The sequence below is a fragment of the Curcuma longa genome, chromosome 2 (genome assembly GCF_044706935.1).
Source record: "Curcuma longa cultivar G26 ecotype Majalengka, Jawa Barat chromosome 2, ITB_CL_G26_1.1, whole genome shotgun sequence".
NCBI classification, from domain to species: domain Eukaryota; kingdom Viridiplantae; phylum Streptophyta; class Magnoliopsida; order Zingiberales; family Zingiberaceae; genus Curcuma; species Curcuma longa.
This window is the reverse complement of record NC_133862.1, coordinates 12,192,632-12,216,816: the sequence shown is the minus strand read 5'-3', so window position 1 is coordinate 12,216,816 and position 24,185 is coordinate 12,192,632. Positions and strand designations below refer to the sequence as shown.

The 24,185-nt window shown below is 36.5% G+C and overlaps 2 protein-coding genes and 1 pseudogene across 2 annotated transcripts; 1 reads left to right on the top strand and 2 right to left on the bottom strand.

The window, feature by feature from the left end:
* The first annotated feature begins 2,884 nt into the window (after positions 1-2,884).
* On the top strand, positions 2,885-6,816 carry LOC141821828 (putative nucleolar protein 5-2; annotated as a pseudogene).
* Positions 6,817-6,871: 55 nt separating this feature from the next.
* On the bottom strand, positions 6,872-8,447 carry LOC141822270 (GDSL esterase/lipase At2g23540-like). The gene is made up of 5 exons (XM_074709711.1): positions 8,196-8,447; positions 7,981-8,111; positions 7,659-7,907; positions 7,326-7,581; positions 6,872-7,259 (listed from the first exon to the last, which is right to left on the bottom strand). Exons 1-5 carry the CDS (start codon positions 8,443-8,445, stop codon positions 7,036-7,038), a joined length of 1,110 nt encoding a protein of 369 aa, XP_074565812.1. The 5' UTR covers positions 8,446-8,447; the 3' UTR covers positions 6,872-7,035.
* A 1,391-nt stretch (positions 8,448-9,838) lies between these two features.
* Positions 9,839-24,028, bottom strand: LOC141821182 (nodulation receptor kinase-like). Its single transcript, XM_074708565.1, has 12 exons — positions 23,810-24,028; positions 18,939-19,116; positions 18,734-18,805; positions 18,569-18,640; positions 18,315-18,386; positions 18,061-18,230; positions 14,954-15,177; positions 14,469-14,595; positions 14,322-14,390; positions 12,406-12,595; positions 11,050-11,182; positions 9,839-10,323 (listed from the first exon to the last, which is right to left on the bottom strand). Exons 1-12 carry the CDS (start codon positions 23,865-23,867, stop codon positions 10,021-10,023), a joined length of 1,668 nt encoding a protein of 555 aa, XP_074564666.1. The 5' UTR covers positions 23,868-24,028; the 3' UTR covers positions 9,839-10,020.
* Positions 24,029-24,185: the final 157 nt, after the last annotated feature.

Below are 24,185 nucleotides of genomic sequence, written 5' to 3'. Positions count from 1 at the left end.
TGATAACATTGCTAAATTATTTAATCTTTCTTGAGACATAGTTGAATGTAAATAAGACTTTATTAATTTTAATTTTGAAAAATAAGCCCTCAAGACTTTCAACTTTCTAAAAACTTTTCACCCTGAAGAAACACATACATTAATCATTAATCAGAAACATTAATTTTTACCCTAAAAAATTATTTAATATGCAGAAGAAAGATCAATTTATAATATTTTATTTACATATTCTATCAATATATATTTATTTCTTAATTCAATTCGTTCATGAACATGAAAATTATATTTTCATTCCATTTTTTAATCAGAATTATTTCGTCATTGATCAAATTAAATGAAGTAATTAGTCTGATTGTTGAATCATCAAAACATGCCAGCAATTTAATGATGAAATAAATCATAATAATAAAAGTCATTTTATAAAATAATACAGATCATTTAATAAAAAAAATCATTGCTCACCGACAAAGGCGAGAAGGCCGAAGGGTTAGGGCGCGAAAGCGAAGGCGTAGGCCGTAGGTGCGAAGGCGAAGCGCGCGCAGGCCCGGCCGAAGGCGAAGGCGCACTTGCACAGGGTCGGGGCCGTCGGGCGAAGGGTGCACAGGGCCGAGCGAAGCTACGAAGTTGCGAAGGCGCAGGGCCGGCCGGCGGGGCGAAAGGTGCGCAGGGCCGGGTGGAGGCAAAGGCGACGGCGCAGGGCCGGGCGAAGGGCTCGTAGGGCAGGGCTGGGCGAAGGCGCAGCCGCGCAGGCCACAGGGCGGGGCGAAGGCGAAGGCGAAGGCGAACGACGACTTGAAAATTTCGGTTCAAATCAGGGATTCATATTTCAGAGCGGAAGGAAGGTGAACGGTTTTTAGAATTTTTTGAGAATTTTAAGGGGTTTTCGGGACTTTAATCGATTAAACCAATTAATAAATTTATTTTAATAATTTTTATTTTTTAATATATATATTTATATATTGAAAGTTGGGCCCCAATTAAAAGGGGGCCCTAGGCATAGGCCTTAGTGGCCTATGCCTAGAGCCGGCCCTGTACACAATGTCTATCAACATATAATACGTTCTTTTTAAACTTATCACTTCTTCTCTTGACAACTAAGACAATTGTCAATAATAAAAACATAAATATTTTACTTTTCATCATCTTCTTGTGCATAATGAGTATAGAAATCATTTTCATCTCCTGTATTACTAACAACTAAGTCATATCAATGGGACATCGATGGATGGTAGCTGTAGGCAAGATGTAAAAAGGATAGCAAACCAAATAGAAAATCAACAAAGTGGACAATCCCAAAATAGGAGGTAGAATAGAAGGTGATCCAAAAACTCTCAATTTATTCAAGCAAATATTGTTGAATGGTCTTTGTAAAATTTTTAAGGACTTCTACCTAAAACTATTAAAAACTTCAAACTATGAGAAGTTTTGGTTCACTTTAAAAACTTCAAACCATAGATATGTTGGAAATCTCCAACCCCAAAAGTTGATTTTCTAGATCTAATAATTTATTCCAACAAAAAAATAAATCCTTCGCAAATAATCCAAACACATAGTCGTAAGGATTAAAGTCCATGATATTAACTTGATAAATCATTTTTCCAAGGTTGTCTACTCCTCAATGAGCCACTTAATCAACAATCCTAAGTTATGCTTCAGTGCCTGAGTCATTGCCGTAGTGGCATTGATAGAGTTTCAGGAAGTTGACGAACCACCTCTATCGCCGTCGAAATGAATAGATCTAAAGATGTAAGAATCAATCGTCGTTTTCAAAGCAAATGGAAACGAAGGAGATTTGTGTGATGCCCCCATTTGCTGACATGATGAGCATGTTTCATTATTTGAAAATTACTTATTACTTGAACCAAGGTTAAATACACATAACATTAAGTAGACATCAACAATAACCTTCAATCAAACATGCCCTTTAGGTAGTTTATTGAAAATCTTTTTTAGTCACTCAAGTCAAACAAGAATAGTCATTATACAATCGTAGACTATAACTAAAACCAATTGTCCTTTGTCTATAACTTTACTCAAGTTACTACGTACTCTACCCTTACATAACTAAATATATCATCCCTAGATATTTTATCCAAAGAATCAAACCAAAGATTATATTTGACTCTTAATTTCTTCAAACTCATGTTAGGCTCTCAGTACTTTAGATGCACTAAGTCCTCCAAGCTTACCTCAAACATGTCATCCTTCTCTATTCTCATTACAAACCTTTAAGTTGTCAAGCACAAACCATCCAACTCAACCGCTTCAAATCAACTACCATAACAACTCGACATGCACTCTGCCAAATTCCTACACACTTGATGCGCACATTAATACTATAGGCAAATTTAGTTTAAACCTTTTACCATCTAGAGAGTGTCGAGGAGCATTTCATCATGTGGCAACCTTCTTTAGCAAGGAGCTAGTAGAGAGTAAATCTTCTTTTTCTTTTGTAAAAGATGGAATCTGTCACTTCATCGGTCCCACAACTATCTGTGAGGAGATAAATCAAGAAGTTGCAATTAACTACGATGGAGAAGGGTATTGTCTCAGCTTCGTTAAGATTCGAACCTTTGTCCTCTTCTACCACTCTACTCCGTCGTAATCAACACAGCTATGTTCCGAGAGCGAGAGTAAACCTTCTTTGCCAAGCTTAGTGAGGGTTGATTAGGAGGAATCAATCAGTAGAAAAGGATGCGGGTCGGGTTTTCACTGATGGATCCTATTCTAATCGGATCTGGATGTTAAATGGGCAGTCCATATCTTACGGCCAGGATTTCTCAACTGATATATCAACGGTCAGATTCCTTCTCCTCTGAACCCCACGACTGCTTCCTTCACCTATTTAAAACCCTTCAAAACCCCTACTTCCCTCGACCACCCTCGCCGCCTCCACTCTCGCCGGCGCAGCCCATCGGGCCTTCCTCAGCCGGAAGAGGTACGAAAGCTCTCCCCTTTCTTCCCTTATCCTTCTCGGGATCCTCTTCCCATTTTCTGATCTCACTGTTCGATCGGGAGTCGTTGCCCTTTCCACCCTGCTTCTCCTTGTCCCTCCCACTTGGCACTGGCCGACCTGTGCTCTCGTCATTTTGTTTGCTCGGTTGTGGAACCGGAATCTTTGCAACCCTCGTAAATGTTTTCTCTCGTGAAGTTCTCATCTTGTTCTGTTGTTTTCTGTCTTGCGTCTTATGCTGATTGGCGCATTTTTATCAGGTGAAATAGGTGGGCGATACACGGATTAGTGATGTTGGTGTTGTTCGAAACCCCTGCGGGCTTTGCCCTATTCAAGGTTTTGGATGAAGGAAAGCTTGACAAAGTCGAGGTAACGTCTTGTTCGGTGTTCCTATCATGCATTTGCTGAATTGGTTTTCGAGAATCAGTAGCATTGTTTTTGTTCTGTTGTCCGAGCATTTTTTGGCTTGCTTATTTCTATTCTTATCTTTTTTCCTTTGTCATTTCAGGATTTGTGGAAAGAATTTACATCAGCAGAGTCAGCTAGAAATGTCAGTCATTTGTTGCCTATTTCTGCTCTCCTTTTCTTTTTCATTTTATAAATGCTCATTTGCTGTTTGTGTTTTCTGTCTTATAGGGCGCATCAGACCAGTGTAATGGCCTTGATCGCCCTTATTATTCACATTCTTTTTCTATAGTGCTAATGCCTTTTAATGTATCATTAGATTGTGAAGCTGCAAGCTTTTAATAAATTTGAGAATACTTCAGACGCATTATCTGCTGCAACCTTATTGATTGATAGCAAGCCCAGCAAGGGCCTTAGGAAGTTCTTACGTGCTCACTGTGATGGTGAGACATTGGCTGTGGCTGATTCAAAGCTTGGGAATGCTATCAAGGACAAACTGGTTAGTTTCAGTGCTTGTCATGTTTAGTTGTATTGTTATGCCTTCTCACTTGCGCATTTTGTATCTTATAGAAAATTGATTGCCTCCACAACAATGCTGTGATGGAGCTGATGAGAGGACTTAGAAACCAGCTGACAGAACTTATTTCTGGGTTAGCTGTACAAGATCTAGCTCCAATGAGCTTGGGTTTGTCTCACAGCTTATCCAGATACAAACTAAAGTTCAGCCCTGATAAGGTCAATCCTACTTTTCTGTGACAAATTATTGAAAGAAAATGTATATGCTCTTCAATTCTTCCTAGTGGAGACATTCTGATCATGAAAGGAAGAGCATTAGTATTGGATATATTTACATGTCAATCCTGCACTTGTATTATTTAGATAAGCTTTTCTTCTTATATACTTGTTCCCCTTGTCAACATAGTTTCCACTTTTCACAAACTGAACCACTCCTATGGTTGTTAAAATTTTCTTTTGGCCCTTAGGTGGATACAATGATCATTCAAGCCATTGGTTTGTTAGATGATTTAGACAAAGAGCTCAATACCTATGCCATGAGAGTTCGAGAATGGTATGGATGGCATTTCCCAGAGCTTTCTAAAATTGTACAAGACAACATTCAGTATGCAAAGGTAGTAAAGCTAATGGGCAACCGTACAAATGCTGTTGCACTTGATTTTTCCGAGGTAAAAATGTCAGCTGACTCAGCTCTATCAAAAATATCGAATGAAATTGTTCCGTATTAAATGCAAATAATTTGTGTTCATGCTAACAGGTACTATCTGAAGAGATTGAAGCAGAGCTGAAAGAAGCAGCAGTCATATCAATGGGTACTGAAGTTAGCGATCTAGACTTAGCTAACATCAAAGAGCTCTGTGACCAGGTTCTAGCACTTTCAGAGTACAGGGCTCAGCTTTATGATTACTTGAAAAGCAGAATGAACACAATTGCACCAAATTTGACTGCCCTCGTTGGGGAGCTTGTTGGAGCTCGTCTTATTGCTCATGGTGGTAGTTTACTGAATCTAGCAAAGCAACCTGGGAGTACCGTTCAGATACTTGGTGCAGAAAAGGTATGTTTTTTTTTCTAGAACGTTTTTTCTCTTAATGATTACTTGCTTTCCCTTATCTTAAATGTCAGTGGAGATGTCATGACTAGTATATGAGATTGTGACGATGAGAATGTTTTTGTCTGCATTGCATCTGACTCACACTTCTCCACATTTATTTCTTATGACCATTTTCTGTTTGTTTGGGGCTTTGCCTCAATTGCTTATGAAAAAGAAAATTTCTTGTGGAAACTTATTCCTGATATATGCTGTAATATGTTATTTGATATTAATGGGTAGGATATTAGTGATTTTTTTACAACTCTTAAACCTTTAGACCACCTATAAGACGGATACATTGTTGCATCTTTGGTTCCATGTAGTTTTAAAGCTGCATCATTACTTTTAGCAACAAGTTTAGTTAATTCTTTTTCAATTAAAATGCGGAGAGTCTTGGTGATTCATGTGGGCAGGCTCATAAGTGACTCAGTTTCTTAGACACTGAGTCAATTTACATGATTTGGCCCATGACATCACAAAGCTACAAATTGTGAAGCATGCATATGAATTTTTTGTGAAAGGTTCCTGATTTGGTATAAGGGATATCCTTATCAGATGAAACTGATTGGTCTTGTGAATTTTTGTCTACACTTTATTGCAGAAATGACCATGAATTATCATGTCTCTTATGACAAATTTTCGTTGTTTTTTCTATTTTAGCAGTAAACTAATTAACCATCAATGTTTTATTCAAATGCAGGCTTTGTTTAGAGCTTTGAAAACCAAACACGCTACACCAAAGTATGGGCTTATTTTCCATGCATCTTTAGTTGGTCAGGCAGCTCCTAAAATCAAGGGGAAAATTTCTCGTTCTCTTGCCGCAAAGACTGCTTTGGCTATTAGGTATGATGCTCTTGGAGATAGTCAGGACAACAGCATGGGATTGGAAAATCGAGCTAAGGTAACATTTATATGGAATCTAATCTCTGTTGGATATATGTGGAAGTTATTCTGATATGCCATTGTTCAAACTTTTGAATAGCTTGAAACCCGCCTTAGGGTTCTTGAGGGCCGAGAGTTGGGTCATTCTGCTGGTTCTACCAAAGGAAAGCCGAAGATTGAGTATTATGACAAAGATCGGAAGAAGGGTGCTGGGGCTCTGATTACTCCAGCAAAGGTATCGACAATCTCACTGCTTCAACACCTATTAGTGGATTTATATCATTTTGCACTCGAGATGTTAATGTTCCATATAGCTGTATGCTCAGTGCCCTAGCATGGGAAATTCATAGAAGCACAATCGAAACTGAGACTGAAATCCTTTATGTTTTATTTTGTCTATATAGACATATAATACCTCAGCTGATCTTTTGCTTGGGCAAGCAACCGATTCAGCTCGGAGCAATCCAGCCAGTGAAGTTGCAGCACTTCCGAAAGAAAAGGAAGCACCGGGAAGCTGAACTGCCTCCCTCTGAAAAAACAGCCGATGCGAGCCCTGTGGACGAGGCCACGGATGCAGAAGAGAAGACAAAGAAGAAGAAGAAGAGAAAGATCTCCGAGTCAGAGAACACCAGTTTGCAAGTTGATGATCCAGTTTCCGGGGACAAATTGGAAGAGCAGATTAAAAAGAAAACAAAGAAAAAGAAGGATGTGAATCAGGATGAGACATTGGCCAATCCTCTGCAATCTCAAGAGGTGCCTATCAAAAAGGAAAAGAAGAAAAAACACACTGAAGAAGAGCAGACACTGGGCGATGCAGTTCACAAGAAAAAGGAGAAGAAGAAAAAGGGCAAGGGGAGGGAGTAGAGTTTCATTTTTTTTTGTTTCAGGGAGCCTGGTAGTAGCTCCCTTGTTGTTCTAGTACTAATTTTGAATGAACAATTATATGTAAAATTGATCCTTGTTTATTTCTCCTGCATGATTCTGCAGTCAGACATTGTTAATTTCTTGTTTCTTGTTTCGAGCCATTTATGCAAATCTGAGGTTTACTAAAACTTGCCATTGTTATGCTTTTACAGTTCGATTGAATGTCAACTGCAAAAATACAGAAGATTGGATGGCACAACAATGATACAAGTAGAATGCCACACTAAATCGACAAGATGAAAGATATTAGACAATCTCTCACATCTCATAGCTTCAAAAGTTGTCGAATATTCATCGGAGATATATACCTGGTATCTCCATCCGCCATATGCTTGGCAAAGAACACGTTTGCTGCTTGGCTCGGATGGTAAGGATCCCAGAACACATAACGCGATCGGTCATCGCACATGGTGGACATCGGCCCGCATGGGAAAATGCCGCGATACTGCCCTCCGTTGCCGCAGCACGCCGTGCTTGCGTCCGTAAACCCTGCACATTCATTCAACAGACAGTTCTTGGAATTATGATCAGGTTGGGAGATCGATGACTGCTCACCGTAAGCTCGATAGTTGGCGAGCAGCTCCGTCACCAGGTCGTAGGCGTTGGACAGGACAAACACAGCTCCAGGGAGGCGGCGATTGAGCTCCATGAGCAAGTCCCTCAGCAGAGCGTTGTACTTGAGTGCCATTTGGTTGGGCAAGCCGGCGCACTCGTTCTCGTTCAGTTGGTTGATCGTCTTCTGGTAGGGAATGCATCCCAACGGCCCCACGTTGCTCACCACGATCTTTCTCGCGTCGAGGGAGTAGAGCCTCTGCCATGCACCGGAAGAACAGGAATTAACGTTCGAACAGGAAGAAGGGAATTCTCAGTCAGGTTGTGCATCATTACGATGAGCTGCGCTCGCAGGGTGGTGATGAGGAGGTTGATGAAGGCGTCCGGCGTTTCTTGGACCCTTTCCTCTATGGAGAAGAAGGGGAGGAGGTAGTTGTTGAGGAAATCGTTGGATCCGATGGTGATCGAGAAGATGGCCTTCTTCCACAGGAACTCTCTGGCCGCCTTCTTTCCCAGTAACTCGTCCAGTTGCCGCCGGGTGACGTTGAAGTAATCGATTTGGACGTCCATTCCCAGCCGATTCACCTGCATATCGAATCGCGGGCTTGAAATAGTAACGGCGTGACGGATGATGGAAATGGAAGACCAAGATACATACAAAGATTCTTCCGGTGCTGTTCAGAATTCCGGCGCCGCCGGACGCGTAGTTGACTCCGTTGAGAATGACTGGTCCTTTGGTTTCAGGCGACAAGAACGGCTGCGCGTAGTTTGGCTGCCCGACTAATTCGCCTGGAGCAGGGATTCAGAAGGTTTCAAGATAAAAACAAACAAAAATTGAGCTCCGCGGGCGGATGGCCGAGTGTTCTTACTGACCGACGATGTCCGCCATTGTTCTCCCGTTGGTGAAGCGCCCGGTCGGCTGCCCGCCGGAGGCGGCAAAGTCCATGCCGTTGGGCGGCAAGTCGGCCCTCGACAAGGAGGGAAGATAGTTGTTGTTGCCGGCGTCCACAAGCGAGTCGCCGAACACGAAGGAAGCCCCTACGCTCTCATGCTTCTCCGCGCCTTCGCTGCAAACGACGGCCACGGCACACACCGCCACCCACGCCGCCCACCTCAAATCCATGATCGTTGCCGCCTCGATCTCTGTTGCAGGAACCCGCGAAAGCTCTATGGATTTATAAGCTTAAACTGTTTCCTTCTGGCAGGGGACTGCAGTTGCTCGTAAACTTGCTAAAAGTTTAACTTTTCAGCAACGGCAGTGCCTGCCGTAGCAAATGGAGGTTGGTTTGGTTTGACAATAATTCTGTTGTGATCTCAAATTCAAGATAAAATTGCGTATAATAGATTTGATACGATCTCAAAAGAAAAACTTGCTAAAGTATTCTGTTGTACTTAACGAATACTTTCTTTTAAGGGAGTCTCAATGAAATGGTAAATTGTTGTGTGTGTTTTGAAGATCATGTTTTCAGGGCATACTTGAGTTGGTTACGACGTAACCAACTCAAAGTTGAAAGAGTTGAATTTTGATGATCGAGGTAATGTCTTCTTCGTCGTGGCTCATTTCTCGAACTTTCATAGAAATAGACCGTATGATCCGCTCAAATTCAAATTCTACTCTTTTTTTTTTGTTGAAGTGTATTTTGAAGATCACATATTTAAGTCGCGATGCAACCTCTTGTAATAATAGATCTAATATGGAGTTTCAATGAAACGAGTTGATTACGACGTGTGAGTTTTGAAGATCACAGTATTTAACTCACGATGCAACCTCTTGTAATAATAGATCTACAATACTTCTATCTTTTTGTTGAAGTATGTTTTGAAGACCACATATTTAAGTCGCGATGCAACCTCTTGTAATAATAGATTTAATATGGTCTGATTCTTTTTCAAAATCTCGTATTGGTACGAACTTTGTACATCGGACCGTCTCTTTTTAATGAATTGCTGTAAAGATTTAATTACACAGAGTTTGAACGATCGGGGCAGGTGCTTGAATGTTTCGTGGGAGTGGAAATGTAGGTGATGATTTAATGGGTTGAAAACAAAACAACAGAAGAAGAAGTTGAGTGAACCTGTTGAGAAAGAAATGAGATGGGGAGTTGAAATCTTTTGGGTTTATTGGAGTAGTTGAGAATTCATTGGGTGGCAAATGCCCTGTAAGAATGAATTGTGGGCAACTAGTTCATCAATTTTTTTTTGTTCAGCAAGCTACAGGACAGAAAGTCAAAAAGGACCAAAAACATAAAAGGCAAATTCAAGCATAAGGCAATAGCACAAGAAAATAATAATTATTTTCATAAATAACTCAGTGAAATTATTTTAGAATAAGAATAGAATCATTTTAGAAAAAATAGTAACATAAAAAGTTGTTCAAACGCCCACCATTTTGATGAATTTCCACTTGGAAAGATTATGAGTGGGCATGGAAGAGATACATTAAATGAGCTATAGAAACATTCAATAATTCTTTATGGCATAAGAACAAACGATAAGATACCTTGGCATGCAACATCTCATGGAAAACAATCCATCTAAATAATTTAACTCGCAGGAAATTACAACACTAGTCGGAGAACAAAATGTACTAAGAATTTAGTCTCAAAACACAGGCAAAGTATGAGGAATCTCTGCCGATCCATGTTTAATAGTCGTTGAAGCATTTGTTTCGGATGTGGGGCGAAAATTTGATGATGGTTCACTTTGGGACTGAGCTTGGTACAATTGTAGAAGAATTGCTTCTTGTTCTTTCGAGTGATAGGAAGCGGTTAGAACCCATGCTCTCAATTGACCTCATATACTCGGATGCGTTGTTCTCAATTATAAGTGCATCTTCTAATTCTCGTATGATGTCAATCATATTCGGTCGGAAGCTCCCAATTGGCTCGATGGAACAAGATGCTATCTCAACAATTCGCCACATTGCTTCTGAATGATATTGTCCTTTTATATTGGGGTCGACAATCTCTTCAATCCTTGCTTCTTTGATATATGGTCTTGCCTATGAAAATAACAAAAATAATCAAATTAATCGAGAACTGAAAATGTATGAGTCGCAAAATTTAAGTAGCAAATTTTCCATTACCACATAATTATGCATATAAGGATTCTTATTGAGAATGGCGTAGCTGTTAGCTTGGTGGCTATAAAGATGAAACTCTAGAGAGCTGATACATTTAGAGTTTTTTTCTTCTTATTAAAATAAATAAGATGGTCAAAGGATATAACACAAGTTCCTGGAAGAACATATTATATAAACGCATGAAAAATGATAATAGCAAATGCTAACATTGAATGTTCATTTATCCTTGTCAGAGTATGTTGTGATTCTATTCAAGTCAATTTAATCTTATAGCATAAGCTATGAATCATACTGAAATGTAAAACGTAGGAGATATTAATATTGTCAATTTTCGTTTTTCTTTCTTTTTCTTTTTTTCTTCAAAGCCTGATTGCATGCAGCTGGGATACTCGACTATTCCTTTTAACATGTTCACACACATAAAAAGAAGGTAATGTTCCTAAAGTTAAGGGCATTCACACAATTGTGCAAAAACCTCATATGAAATGATATTTCATGTCCTTATTTTTATGTAACGAGTCATGTCGAATTTGTCACTGACAGTTAGTCCATTTGGAATGATTATGCTTAACCTATATCTTTCTAAGTAAATTTACTCACATGAACAACAAACTGTCATGGAAATACATTAGGTAAAGATCATACCCATTCAGCTAAGCTCCACTCGCTCCTTGGCCTGCGTATGTTAAGAGGCTCTCTTCCTGTGACGATTTCTAAAAGAACTACCCCAAAACTAAAGACGTCACTTTTAGCCGATAGCACTTGCGTTGAGTAATATCTGCAATAAAGAAATATCAATGCTTCAACTTTTCTAGCATGTACAAATTCATAATGAATAAACACAGCAGGTTTTTTACATAGGGTCGTTAAGAAAAACACTTAGAAACATTTGTTCACTTAATTCAATGGTTGCAAGCAGCTTGACCCTTCTCAATATCATTTTTTTTCTTGAAAATTAAAATGAAAAACAAGAGGCATAGAGCCTTCAGACTTGATATTCAAATATCTAGTGCCCCAATGGATTCACTTGATTCCAATATTAAATAAGAATATTAGTTTTTCAATGGATGAAAGTAGATATCCAAAACAAAATTATTGAATGCATATTTCACAAGGATACTAATATTTACATGATGCTGGTAGGGTACCTAAGCATTGATGTGAAATAAATTAATCAATTGGTAAAAGTAAAAATCACATAGTAGCATAATAATGTCAAAATATTTCAGAAAATAGATATGTTCCATAACCATGTAATCCGTAACTATACAGTAACTTAATTTTAAAAGAAACAGATAAGAAAAGAGAACTAATAATGAACTTGTTCTTATAGCTTGGTACCTTGGTACATTAGATATGTAATCAACGCAAAGATACTTGAAGGATAATTATGACATCATTTCATGCTTTCATAGCGCAACCTAGCTAGGAAAAGTGAACGTGAAGGGCATGCTACATAGTGAAGCACTGCAATAAACCATTATGACACATGTACTGAGCTAAACTATATCTACATGCAACAAAGCCTTGTATGTCCTTTGCACACAATAAGATGAGGAAGAAATTTGAGTTTTATACACATTCGGAAATTGGAACTAGAATTGCTTTTGTTTTATTATTCTCTATGTTGATGTTTCGTTTTTGTTTCTTGTTCTTTTTTTTTTTTTTTAAGATTCTTCCTTCTAATGCATCAATTTAAACTAATATGTTGCTATATGAATACTGTATAGGTTCTCAATCTACCACGGGAGCATAAATATTTTATTTCTTTCTCATAACTTGTTATTTATGAATTGTCTTATCTCATCATAACATAATGCAAATCTGTTGTCACCATTGGTAGTTAATGCACAGAACTATTTCAATTCAAATCTTGCAGATAACAAATTATTTGATCATCAGAAAAGAACATGAAAAAGATGCTAATACAAATATTGCCATGCACAAGAGTTTAAATGAAGAAAAATAACAAAAAACATATGTAAGTATCGACAAACTTACTCAGGATCCAAGTATCCAGCAGTTCCTCTTACTTCCAATGAAGCACCACTATCTCCTTCTTGTGGTGCATACTTAGAAAAACCAAGGTCAGTCAATTTGCCACACATGCTATGGTCCAAAAGAATATTGCTTGACTTCACATCTCTATGTATGATGAACCGCTCGGAAAACGTATGCAGATACAACAAGCCTAAATCATACAAAAAGGAAAATAAGATATGGCAATTCTCTTTAATTTCCTAATAGGGAAATCAACAAAAGCTATCTGAATGAAACTATTTGATTTGGCACTCAGCGCATCTTACTACTAATGCTGCTCACAGATGCTAAACTATCAGACTTAAATTGCAAAGCTAATTAGGTTATCTCATCCTGTGAATTCTTTTAAGTAGGGATAGCATAACATTTAAAACTAAACTAAAATACTATAAAAGTATAAAATACATAAATACTTAGATTACATAGAATAGATTAATTTTCTAGAGAATTAACTAAGAATTTATAATTATGTAAATAAAAATAAATACTTATATTTCATTTGTAAATCGAAATACAAAATGAGGCAATATGATATAGAAAAATAACAATCATTAACTATATGCTTGACATAAAGATTGCACAATATGAATTTAATTGATATAATACTCTCTAATCTACAAATTTATATAATGCAAACACACTCTAGGCTCTGTATAATTTTATATTGCCTGTCAGTTTGTCAGAGTCTTACACAACCCTTTACATTTTCGATCCCAAATCTTTATAGGAAATTAGGATGCAAATTGAGAGAATAAGTGGTTAAATAGGTAATTTTTTCCATAACACATAACATTGTGCAAGCAATATCTTGAACAAAGGAAAAACAAATGGGATCTTCAAAAAAAAACAAAAACTTATAAGGAGGCGATGAAATGGATCCATGAAATTAAAAATTTCTCATAGGAGATTGAAAGTTTGAAGCTGACACGTGAAAGAAAGTAAAAAATTTGAAAGTGGTCAAAGATTAAGGAAAAGAGTGGTTAAGTTTTCTCATTTGTTTAATGAAATTAGTGTCAATAAATAGTAACTATCATTCATTACCTAAAATAGTGATGAAAATGAGCTAATGAGCCTTTCAAACCTAGGAGATAGATAGTGTATTTGGAGAAAGCTTACTAGGCCATACATCGATGATAATTACAGAAGTAAACAATATTACAAGAAACAACTAATGGAATTCAAAAATAGTTGAAAATCAATTTGTTATTGAACCCTACAAAATTAGGTTGCTTAATATTAATTGTTCAACCCCTAAGTTTCATGTGGCAAAAAAGTGAAGCCGTCACCTTAGCGGCCCCTCTAGCGTGGTCCCTTGCAATTTGGAAGGGGGTAAATCACGGGGGACTTTGCTCGGGGGTTGTGGCCCTTTGCATGAGGGAGATAAAGAATCCAATGGGGGTCAACCCTAAGTTTCATGATACTACGTCATGTAGAGTACATCTGATGGTGAGTTGAGGATCCAGTATAAGTTCAAAACCATCAGCCTTTAACCGGAGGGAATAATGAAATGGTTTCATTAGATACAAGTAGATCAAAACTTCTTTTGTTGGTAAAGTATACATAGTAGAACTAAACTGACTTATGACACTAGTAGGTCTAGAGAATAAAGCAGTGGCACTTAAAATCCAAACGAATTATGTATTCATGGTATCATCCCCTTGTTGGATAATTATTAACCTTCATGTAACTTACATGGCATTAAGTTTCAATTGAAATTTCAAGTTCAGGATGCTTTTTCCTTAGAAGAGGAATTGGCTCCCAATTCTCCTTTCTACAATTTAGGGTGTGATGATTTCAGGAGAAGTTACCATAAATAACATAGTGGGAAATAGTTGATATATTTGTCAACACTTCTTAATTGAGACCGTGATACTTGCCTTTGGCAGCACCAAGCACGATTGAAAGTCTAGTTGGCCAGTCAAGAGTCTTCCTTTTTGCTGCTTCCCCTACAAAACGTGTTTTGAATGAGAAAGAAAAGAAAATGCTAGAGAATGGAAAACATAGTGTTTTGAGTCAAAAATTACCATATAGTCTATCTTGCAGAGAACCATTTGACATGAAAGGATAAACAAGTATTTGTTGATCGTTTTCAGAGCAGTAACCAAGAAGTGGTACCAAATTTTCATGCTTGATTGTTGAAAGAAGATTTACCTGTGAAAAGAAAGAGAAATTGCATACAACAAGAAAAGCACAACTTTGGTGTTGATATCCACTTATGAAACAAATTATTGAAACCATGTGTCCGTATTAAGATGGGAAGTTTATTAGGAATACTTCACTTCAGTTATTGCCATTTCTTTCAGGTTTATACAAAATGAATTTCATTACAGAAGGAATGGTGTCTTCTAAAAGAGGGATGAAGCACTAGAAACTATGAGAAACCAACTACAAGAAAGCTAATTATATCCATTTAGTTAATACAAGTGGCTGATATTGATTATATTATCAGAAAGTAGAAATTCAGGATCCCATATTAAAGCTAATAGGGAAAAAAACTGTAGCTACTTACCTCATTATTAAATTCACGAGTTCCCTGAACTGATGTGGATGATCGAACCTTTACTGCAACTTCCTGACCATGTGGGAGAATGCCACGGTAAACAGATCCAAAACCACCCTCTCCAATCAAAATTTTGTAGTTGCATGTTGCTGTTTCTATATACTTAAGAGAAAACTGATGTACTACCAGACTTATTGAAAGGTCATTAAAGCTAAACTCTGAGAAAACTGGATCTGCATTTGTCAGAGGAGCTATGACAGAATATAATAGAATATAAATAAATTACGAAAGAAGTTGTGCTAATGGGAACATGTATAACATTAAGAATTGTTAACATCATTTGTCATGGATAAAATAAACAATATATTATTTGCATAATCTTATAAGATAACAAGTCATGCTAATGGGGGTAAAAGATTGGTTATACCAAAATATAGTATCTCTAAAGAACAAAAAAATGTAGGATCTATGTGGCCTGGCTAGAGGGGGAGTGAATAGATGGCACACACAATTTTGATTCCTCTCATAAAAGCCCAAAACAAGGATTAGTAGTCAGAGCTCATGTGTATTTGGTTGGTCATGTCAAAGTATATATGTAGAGACAATAAAATGAATACGATGCTAACACAAAATAGAACACGATTCTAAAAGCCCACTCCTACTCCATGGTTTATAAGAAGTCCAATGTGTCACTCCAAGTAGTTTCCATCAAACCACCCCTTCACAAAAGGTAATAGGGTAAACCTCACATAAGGATAACATTTAAACCAACCTTTTGATTTCAAAAATTATCATAAGCTTAACCATTCACAAGGACTTCACTCAAAGAAATCCTTACCTCTTTGTACGAAGATAAAAGTAAAGGACTAATTTTAAGAGCCTAATGATTGAAGCCTTCCAATACTTCTTCAACCTCTTGTATTATTTTTGGGGAACTTATTGTAGGATCGGTGGGGTGCGCTAGAGGAGGGCGGGGGAGGGGGGGGGGTGAATAGCGCGTGCTTCGTTTTCGTTCATTCGTACTATCAAAGAAACTTAGCAACAGATTAAATAAACAAGCATAGGGACTCGCGGATTTTACTTGATTCCTAACCCCCTAAGGTTAGTACGTCCAAGGCCTATGTACGGAAAGTGCCCGTCCACTAGTTGTCTCCTTTCCAAACCTTGTTCAGAGGCGGGGAAACTCATCTTATAGTCCAATCAATAATAATGAAATATAAACGTAAGACCGAAAGAAAGGAATAAACCAAACAATGTGTCGTAGCCGATCCGGAAGTCCTAAGCGTCACGCACTCTTCCTGGAACTTCCTTAGTTGCACGAGCCTTGCTCCGTTCGCGTTCAGCAGCACCATAGGATGATGAATGAGGCGTAGAGAGATTGTGTCCTGGTGCTTCACGCTAAGGCCCCTTATATAACCGCTTCTGGGCACTTGAATTCTTATCCGGGCGCCTGGATAAGATCCGATCTCCTCCTCGGTCTTATCTGGGCCGATTCTTCTGGATCCAAGCGCCTGGAACACATAGGGACGCTTGGAATAACATCCGAGCATTCGGATCTAGTCAATTCGGGTTTGACCTGAGTTGATGCCGGGTTTGGTTCAGCTGCTTCTGTGTGTTCCTCTTATGCTTTCTTCGTCTTGCTTCCAGCTCTTGGTTCCTGCAAGATAAGCATACAAGCACGCAAGCAACCTAAACCTACCTGTAGTCTGCCTGACCTACTAGGCTTACCTAAGTCTTACCCTGTAGGTCTAACCTACTGACTTACCTGTGCCTAACTCCCCGTTAGGACTAGTCACTTTCATAGGTAAACTTCACACCTACCGGACATCCAGTTTAGACTTTCCCTTGCCTAACCTTCAATTAGGACTAGTCACTTCCCTAGGTAGACTTCTCGCCTACCAAACATCCAATTTGGACTTTCCCTTATCTAACCTCCAGTTAGGACTAATCACTTCCCTAGGTAGATTTCTCACCTGCCAAACATGCAGTTTGGACTTTCCCTTGCCTAACCTCCAATTAGGACTTGCCCTGCCTAATCCTCCAGATCAGGACTTCTCCTAGCCTCCAACTAGGACTGCCCTGCCCAATCCTCCAGATCAGGACTTCTCCTAGCCTCCAACTAGAACTTCCCTGCCCAATCCTCCAGATCAGGACTTCCTCTGCCTAGCCTCCAACTAGGACTTCTCTCTTGGTCTAACCGACTAGGACTTCTCGCTAATCTTCTGGTCAAACTGACTGACTAGACTTCACTCACATCCAAACATTAGGTCCTGTTTGGATCAACCCTTGGTCAAACAGACAAGACCTAGATGTATTGTCAAACATCGAAACTCTAGGGTCAGACCTAGTGCTCCTTGCACCAACACTTGTATCACTTGAGCACAGGAAATTAAGATGTTTACATGAGTTCTTAGTGCCTAAAAGCTTACCAAGAGTTTATATACAAAGCCTCCAACAATTCAGTTCACTTCTGATCACCTCCAATAAAGTGGAAAAAGTCTCCAGTCAACTAGATGTTCAAATGTGATACTTGAATGATAACGACTATATCGCATGTCGACTGATTTTTTTTTGTTGGCTACTCAAGCCTCCAATCGACTAAAAATTTATCAAGTTGGCTATTGCCAAATAGAACCATTTGAGCATAAAAACTAAATATATGAATCGAGTTGACTATTGCCAAATAGAAACTAAAGGTTTTAAGATATGTAGAATAAAAACTAAGAACTCACTGGACTTGAACAACAGGTTATATAATTTCATATTTGAAATTTGAATTTGTGCATGTGAGTTAATCATGTGTTCAAATTGTGCTAATGATTAGTCCATTCACTCCATGTATAATATTTATTCAATTAGTGGCTTTAAAGAATTTTTCAAATATGAAGTTGAGATTGTTATATCATGTTGACTTGAGGGCTTGATTGCTATGGTATTACAACTTCAATTAATTTACTAGCTTATGTACTTATTCATGGAATAGCATGATCATTGTTGATATACCCTTCAAAAAGTACAAGTTAGAAATGTTTTCTCAGATCTCAAAGACAACATTTCTAATCCATGTGTTGAAAATCATTACCAAATGCGTATGATTAGAAAATTTTAAAACATACTTTCAATTTCCAGGTGTTCTTTTCTTCTAGAGCGATTGGTCCGTTTGTAGAAACAGTTGAATAAAGTACCCACTGCACAAACGAAAGTAAGAGATCCACCAGCTCCTATGAAATAAAATTTGTTATGAGAAGTGGCTTCGAAAGCTTCTGTACTGGGACAGTTTCCAGAACTGAATATCACAGTCAAAATGAAGACTAACACATCAGTTAAATAGTTATAGCAATTTTGATTAAGCATAGAATAAATTGTGTACCTTACAGTAACATTGTCTCTTAGCAAACCAAGAGGAAGTTGATTCTGCAAGTATGGGTTGCATTCTATGGACCTGAAACAATAAATACAAATGTTGGAACTTTAAATGTGAAGGGTATATTTGAAGAAAGAGACAACAAGCATATGGATGAAGAAATAAGACTTGTTGAAATTGAATGCATGGTAAAAGAATTAATCAAACTCAAAGTAGATGTAAGAAACACAAAATGCAAATGCTATAATGAATTAACCTACAGCTTTGATAATTGGCGGAGTGACACAAAAGATTCTGGGATGGACCCTGTGAAGTTATTATTCTGTAAATACCTGATAAACAAGAATCCACATAACTCAAAAAGAGGAAAGGCAAATATCATTAAGCAATAAATGCAGTGCATCCATGAAATAGTATATACATACAGCTCCTTTAGCTCCGATAAGTCACTGATGCATGCTGGAACTGACCCTTGCAAATTGTTTGACGAGAGATTCCTGAAATGATAGCAAGTTAGAATGTTCCATATGGAGGAATTATGAATAGTTCAAGCAGCAAAGGAGCATGCAGATTGCAGGAACTAAAAGAGGATTCTGAGAATTGTTGCCCATTCAAATGAAAAGCACTTACAGCTGTGTGATAGTTAACGAATGGTTTAACATTTGACAATAGAAGCCTTGCCATGCAGGAGGGAAGCATGGATCCCCAAACCATTTTGCAAAAATTTTGTTTCCTTGATTCGACCTGAGAAGCTCATTCTTAAGCTGCTCTGCTGCATCCACTACATAAGCCTCTGTTTTGACATCACCTAACAAAAAGTAAAACAAAGGCCACGCTTAGATGCTTGCAAGTAGTAAGTGCCAACTAGGAAGAAACCCTAGCATATATGTACTCTAAAGTTAGTTTCATTATTGAAGTTGAAATGCTTGATATTGTGTAACCATAGGATGCCAACTGTTTACAAATGAAATTCAGGAGGATGGACAAGCAACATCTCTTGACCAAGTGAACGGGTTTGTGCAGCTGTGGATAATTTATGTAAAGCATAATAAAAAAGAAAACAACAGGAAGTCAAAACATTTGTTGCAGTCAAGATAAAAGCTGTAATCTGATAACCACATACTATCCCTTTTTGAAATTTATTTAGTCTAATAGCTAGAAGTTCTGCATATAAAAAGCATTGCTTAATCAATGGATAATGCAATGTACATTAAAGACCGTGCATGACTAACACATAGATGCAACTGCTTCTCAACAGAAACACAACTAATCTCACAAGTTACCTCCTAGGTGTAAGCTCCCTACAACGGAAATGCTCTATGAACTCCTGGCATTTCAAGCAAACAAAGAAGACCAGTAATGAAAATGGTTTTAACTTTTTACTGATGCAAAAATGTTCCCAAATGATTGGGTTTGACCAAGTGGTTTTTGAGTGTACAACAGAACTTGGAGAGCTTGTTGGCTCAGAGTGGTAAGTTGTTTGGTTGCAGATAGTCCCATGGCTCGATGGCCTAATGGGAGGTGAACTCGTGAAGGCAAAGGATGAAGGATAATGTGTGGATAAGCTTAGAGATCTTGGTGCATCCAAAGGACTAAGGACACCTAATGCAAGGTCTATTCAGGCAGTCCAAAGGAGGTGGACTTATAGGCAAAGGGTGACGGATGACAGTGCAGCCAAGGGACTGAGAGCCTGACACGAGACGAACTCAAGAATGATGAAGAGAATCAACAATGGTTTAAGGCATGCAGGCGTGTGAGATATGAGAGCTTACAAAGGAGTGTAATATTAAGGTTCTCGCTTTAGGGCAATATCGTCAGAGATAATGTGTACAGCTTGGTTGGGGTTAGACCACCTAGTGGCTTGTAAGAAATCTTCAATCAAAGGACAATAGGTCTCAGCTTGTAGTTGGTACCTCAACTCAATATTGTACTTTGTATAGGCTTACAAGGGATAAGTTGAGGAAGGATCTTCATGTAAACTCAGTTGTCTAGAGTCAAATCAATAGGTCTCAGTTTGTAGTTGGTACCTCAACTCAATATTGTACTTTGTATAGGCTTACAAGGGATAAGTTGAGGAAGGATCTTCATGTAAACTCAGTTGGCTTGTAAGAAATCTTCAATCAAAGGACAATAGGTCTCAGTTTGTAGTTGGTACCTCAACTCAATATTGTACTTTGTGTAGGCTTACAAGGGATAAGTTGAGGAAGGATCTTCATGTAAACTCAGTTGGCTAGAGTCAAATCAACTGAAGAGTTTCAGTTGATTCATGAGTCAACTAGAGAGTTAAGTCGATTCATGAGATGACTAGACAGTTTAGTCAACTCCAGAGTTAGCTAAATGGTTTGAAGAACAAACTATCTTTTGTTTGTTGAAGGCTCTAAAATGTTTTTGTTTGTTGAAGGCTCTATTCAATCGACTATACAAGAATTCCAATTGACTACCTAGAGAGTCATTAGTCACTCAATGACTAAATTTGCTTGAGTATTCTATTGAAATCAGACAAAATAGAGTCGTCGGAGTATAAAAGCCTTAGGTTGTTTAGGTGGTTAAGGGTGAACAAAATTGTTTCATATTTTGTTGTGGCCAAGTGCTTAAGTGAAACAACATCCAAGGGCTTATACTCTAAGTGAATGATTCATTCTACAAGCTATTGGTAATTATCACCTGATGAGTCATAGATCGTGGATCAGGAGCGGATTCTTTGAATCACATAAAACCAACTATGCTAGCATTGCCTATTGTTTTTGTTATACTTTTGCTACATATACAACTTAACATGGTTAAATGACTCACAAACGAGCACCTCACTTAAATCTAGCAAGTTTGATTGTCTTTATTTTGCAAGAAAATTTCAGTTTTAGGCCACAACAATTCAACCCTCCCCTTGGAGGTGTGCACAATCCTACACTTTAAGGGGGTGTTTGGTTGGGGGTTATCATTGATAACCTTGGTTATCTGTCCAAGATTATCAACTATAATCTAGTTTGGTTAAGGTTATGATCGATTCCAAGTAATGCAGCATCACCGTCACATCAGCAAATGAGTTATAACCTGGGAATATGATTATTTTGGCAGCCTAAGATTTTTTACAATTCCGGAGGTTAATGAAATTTTTTTTCCATGATTACCCTTCGATTTTAAAACTGAGTTAATTGAAATATACCATGAAACCTAATTGAAACTGAATTAATTAATTCAATAAAATTTAATTTAAATACTTATAATTTAAATTAAAAAAATAAAATTAATGTATTTATTAATTTAATGAATTATTTTATTAAATTAATTATTTTATTGAATTATTTTATTAAAATATATAAATATTTATTTTAAATTAAAAAAATAAAATTAATGAATTATTTATTAATTTAACAAATTATTTTATTAAAATAAAATTAATGAATTATATTTATTAATTTAATGAATTATTTATTTTATTAAAATATTTATTTATTTTAAATTTTAAAAAATAAAATTAATGAATTATATTTATTAATTTAACAAATTATTTTAATGAATTATTTTATTAAAATATATATATAATTATTTTAAATTTTAAAAAATAATATTAATGAATTATATTGATTAATTTAATGAATTATTTTATTAAAATAATTATTTTAACATATTATTTCATTAAAATAAAATTAATGAATTATATTTATTAATTTAATGAATTATTTATTAAAATAATTATTTTAATGAATTATTTTATTAAAAAATATTTATTTATTTATTTTAAATTTTAAAAAATAAAATTAATGAATTATATTTATTAATTTAATGAATTATTTTATTAAAATAATTATTTTAACGAATTATTTTATTAAAAAATATATAAATTTATTTTAAATTTTAAAAATTAAAATAACAAATTATATTTATTAATTTAACAAATTATTTTGTTAAAATAATTATTTTAATGAATTATTTTATTAAAAATATATATATTTATTTTAAATTTAAAATTATTTATTTTTTATATATTATCAATTTATTATCATCATTAATATTATTAATATTAATATTATTAATTTAATTTAATTTAATTTATTCTAAAAATAAATTAAATCAAGGATAATATAGTAAATGTTAAACTGGTTATTTTTTATTCTCTCTAAATAAATAAGTTGAACCAAACAACATTAGGTTATATTTTATACTCCATAACCTTCGTTACGTGATTACCTGGTAATCACATAACTAAGGTTATATATGATAATTTGAATCAAACGCACTCTAAAGATTGACTATGTTTAACAGTAGTTTTTATGATCCATATAGAATTAGTATCTCAAAGATTAGATATAACCAAAATAAGGATATCATTTGAATGGCATGCCTAGATATCATGAATTACTAGCCGTCAAAATTGAGTTATCACCTTTAGGAATCAATTTGTCTTATTTGCTGAAAAAAGAGGAATTTTATTATTTGATATACCATTCTCCTTCCTAAGAACAGTAAGTATGCTAAAGAAATTATAGGAGACTTTCCTATTCTGCAACTTTTTCTTCTGCAAAAAAAAAAAAAGAAAAAAAGAAATTATAGGAGACTTCCCTATAATATCATGCATAAGGGTATTGTGAAGCTAACTAATTTAGTAGATGTTATAGGAAAAAATCTAGTTATAATTCCTATTGAAAGTAAAAGAATATATTGGAATAAGCTCTGAGAATGGAAGTAGCCTAGAAACAACTAGCAAAAAGATGTTCTTTTGTTTTGTATTAGCAGATCAGGTTCTCTTTGACTCCTTATATTAAAGGAAGAATATTTGGATGATGCATAGCTAATTTTCTTTAGAATAAAAAACTTCTACGCCTGTTCAGTTATTTGCTGAAATGTTGGCAACCACAGGTAACTACATAGTGAAGCTAAGTTAACTAGCATGTGCTGATATTGAAGAATAGTCTGTCGTCCCAACCAATGGTGAACATCATCAATGACACAAATTAGAATATTTTTTTAAAAAGTAAATTAATCATTTTGTTGTTTGTATGATTTGATGGCCATGAATAGCTCAAATAGAGACGAGAAGAAAAGAAAGAAAATTTGGACACTAAAATGTTACTTCTGAAAAAGCCCTAGAGGAATCACCTACATTTATTGAGTCGTCCTTTATCGATTTTATTCCTTATCTCTTTCCCCATAAGTCAAATTTTACTAAAATTCAATGGTAATGTGATAATGGAATTTTTATCACTTAGTAATCAAATAAACCTATTAAATGCTATGCAATCAATGATTTACACCATCGAACCAAGCTTATAGGGCTCGAATCGTAATCTTCTGTATCAACTTTGGAAAAGTTAAAGTGTTTTTCCTGCCTGTCCACGGTTCAACTTCTATGAATCAGATCCCGCAGAGAAGATGAGTTAACTATTTACACATCAGAGGCGAAATTAGCAGATGTGCGGTTTAAATCGGAATCCAAATTAGCAAAATTCCAATCAACACGAAAACCAAGATGAGGAGTAGAAGAAGGTTGCATGCTCGATTACCTTGCTGACTATTTACACGAGCGAATAGCGTCAAGAGGAGAAGGCAAAGGATCATCATAACAGCAGGGCCAGCATCCGAGCCCAGTCACAGTCATCGCCGGCGTCGGCACCGAGATCCATCACAAGAGGGAACCCTGATCGCGAAGAATCGCCGGGGATGAGGTCGCCGATGCTAAGGTCCGCGCTAGAGGCCAATGACACCGGAATCGGAATCTAGTAGAGAGGAGAGGGGCGAGCATGGGACAAAATATCAGGTCTCCGCTTCGCTCGCTCCATTATATTATTATTATTATTATTATTATTATTTTAAAAAATCATTAGTGCGCGAATAATAAGATTGAAAATTTCAAATTTAATTCATTTATTATTATTTATT